The sequence below is a fragment of the Blastomyces dermatitidis genome (genome assembly GCF_000003525.1).
Source record: "Blastomyces dermatitidis ER-3 genomic scaffold supercont1.9, whole genome shotgun sequence".
Classification (NCBI taxonomy): Eukaryota; Fungi; Ascomycota; class Eurotiomycetes; order Onygenales; family Ajellomycetaceae; genus Blastomyces; species Blastomyces dermatitidis.
The window spans coordinates 2,710,427-2,711,302 of record NW_025544782.1 but is presented as its reverse complement, the minus strand read 5'-3'; the positions used below and the strand labels follow the sequence as shown (position 1 = coordinate 2,711,302).

The 876-nt window shown below is 33.3% G+C and overlaps 1 protein-coding gene across 1 annotated transcript; it reads left to right on the top strand.

Annotated features, from left to right (window-relative positions):
- Nucleotides 1-313: 313 nt before the first annotated feature.
- On the top strand, nucleotides 314-544 carry BDCG_07769 (uncharacterized protein; the record flags this gene model as incomplete). Its single annotated transcript, XM_045423553.1, has 1 exon — nucleotides 314-544. One exon carries the CDS (start codon nucleotides 314-316, stop codon nucleotides 542-544), a length of 231 nt encoding a protein of 76 aa, XP_045278929.1.
- Nucleotides 545-876: the final 332 nt, after the last annotated feature.

The window sequence follows — 876 nt, the reverse complement described above, 5'->3', positions numbered from 1 at the left end:
ATCACCTGTGAGAGATTAGAGAAGAAGACAGTGAAGAGTCTCATGCAGTAGTGATGAAACCAGGAGAAGTTCTGAGAATGATTTGAGTTCAAGATAAAGAGAGAAAGAGAGAAGAAGAGTATTACTGCAAATAAGCAGCAGTAGAAGAAGATTGAGAGAATGTTAAAGCAGGAGATAAAGAAGTCAAAACTGGTAAGTTTTTTACTTATTGAGAGATAATGATTTTTGATAATGCTTCTGTTCTCTAATTGATTAGCAGGAGCTGGCAGAGGAGGAGGGAATTGAGGCCTTGTTCAGGTCTTGAATACACTTCATGATTCAGAACATTGAGAAGGCAGCCCTGCTCTCTGAGCATGTCAATCTGCTTACTGCTGAGGTGGAACCTGAGGCAGCAGATCAGGAAATGTGGGATTTTGAGGCACAGGTTGACCTGGCTGAGAGGGAGCAGCAGAAACCCTTCTCTGAGGAGGCAGCAGAGGGAGATTTTGAGGTGATTATCACCTCAGATGAGAAGGAGAAGAAGGAGAAGAAGAATAAGAAGTGAATTATGAAGAATGATAAGAAGAATGAGAAAGAGAAGAAGTAGATTTTTTTCTTTTTATATTAGTTAGTTGTAAGTTTAAGTTTTTAATTATTAATAATTAAAATTGATTTTGAGTTTTCAAAAATTATTGTACAAGTTGTAATCAAGTCAGGAATGATATATATATATATATATATTTAACTATCATGATTCACAAATCACTATAATGTATAAGTATCAACATTTTTTCAATATTGATATTCATAATATTAATATATTTTTAATGATATCATCTGATAACACAATTTAGTAACACTCTCTTTTACAATATTAATATATTTCAAGAAATATGA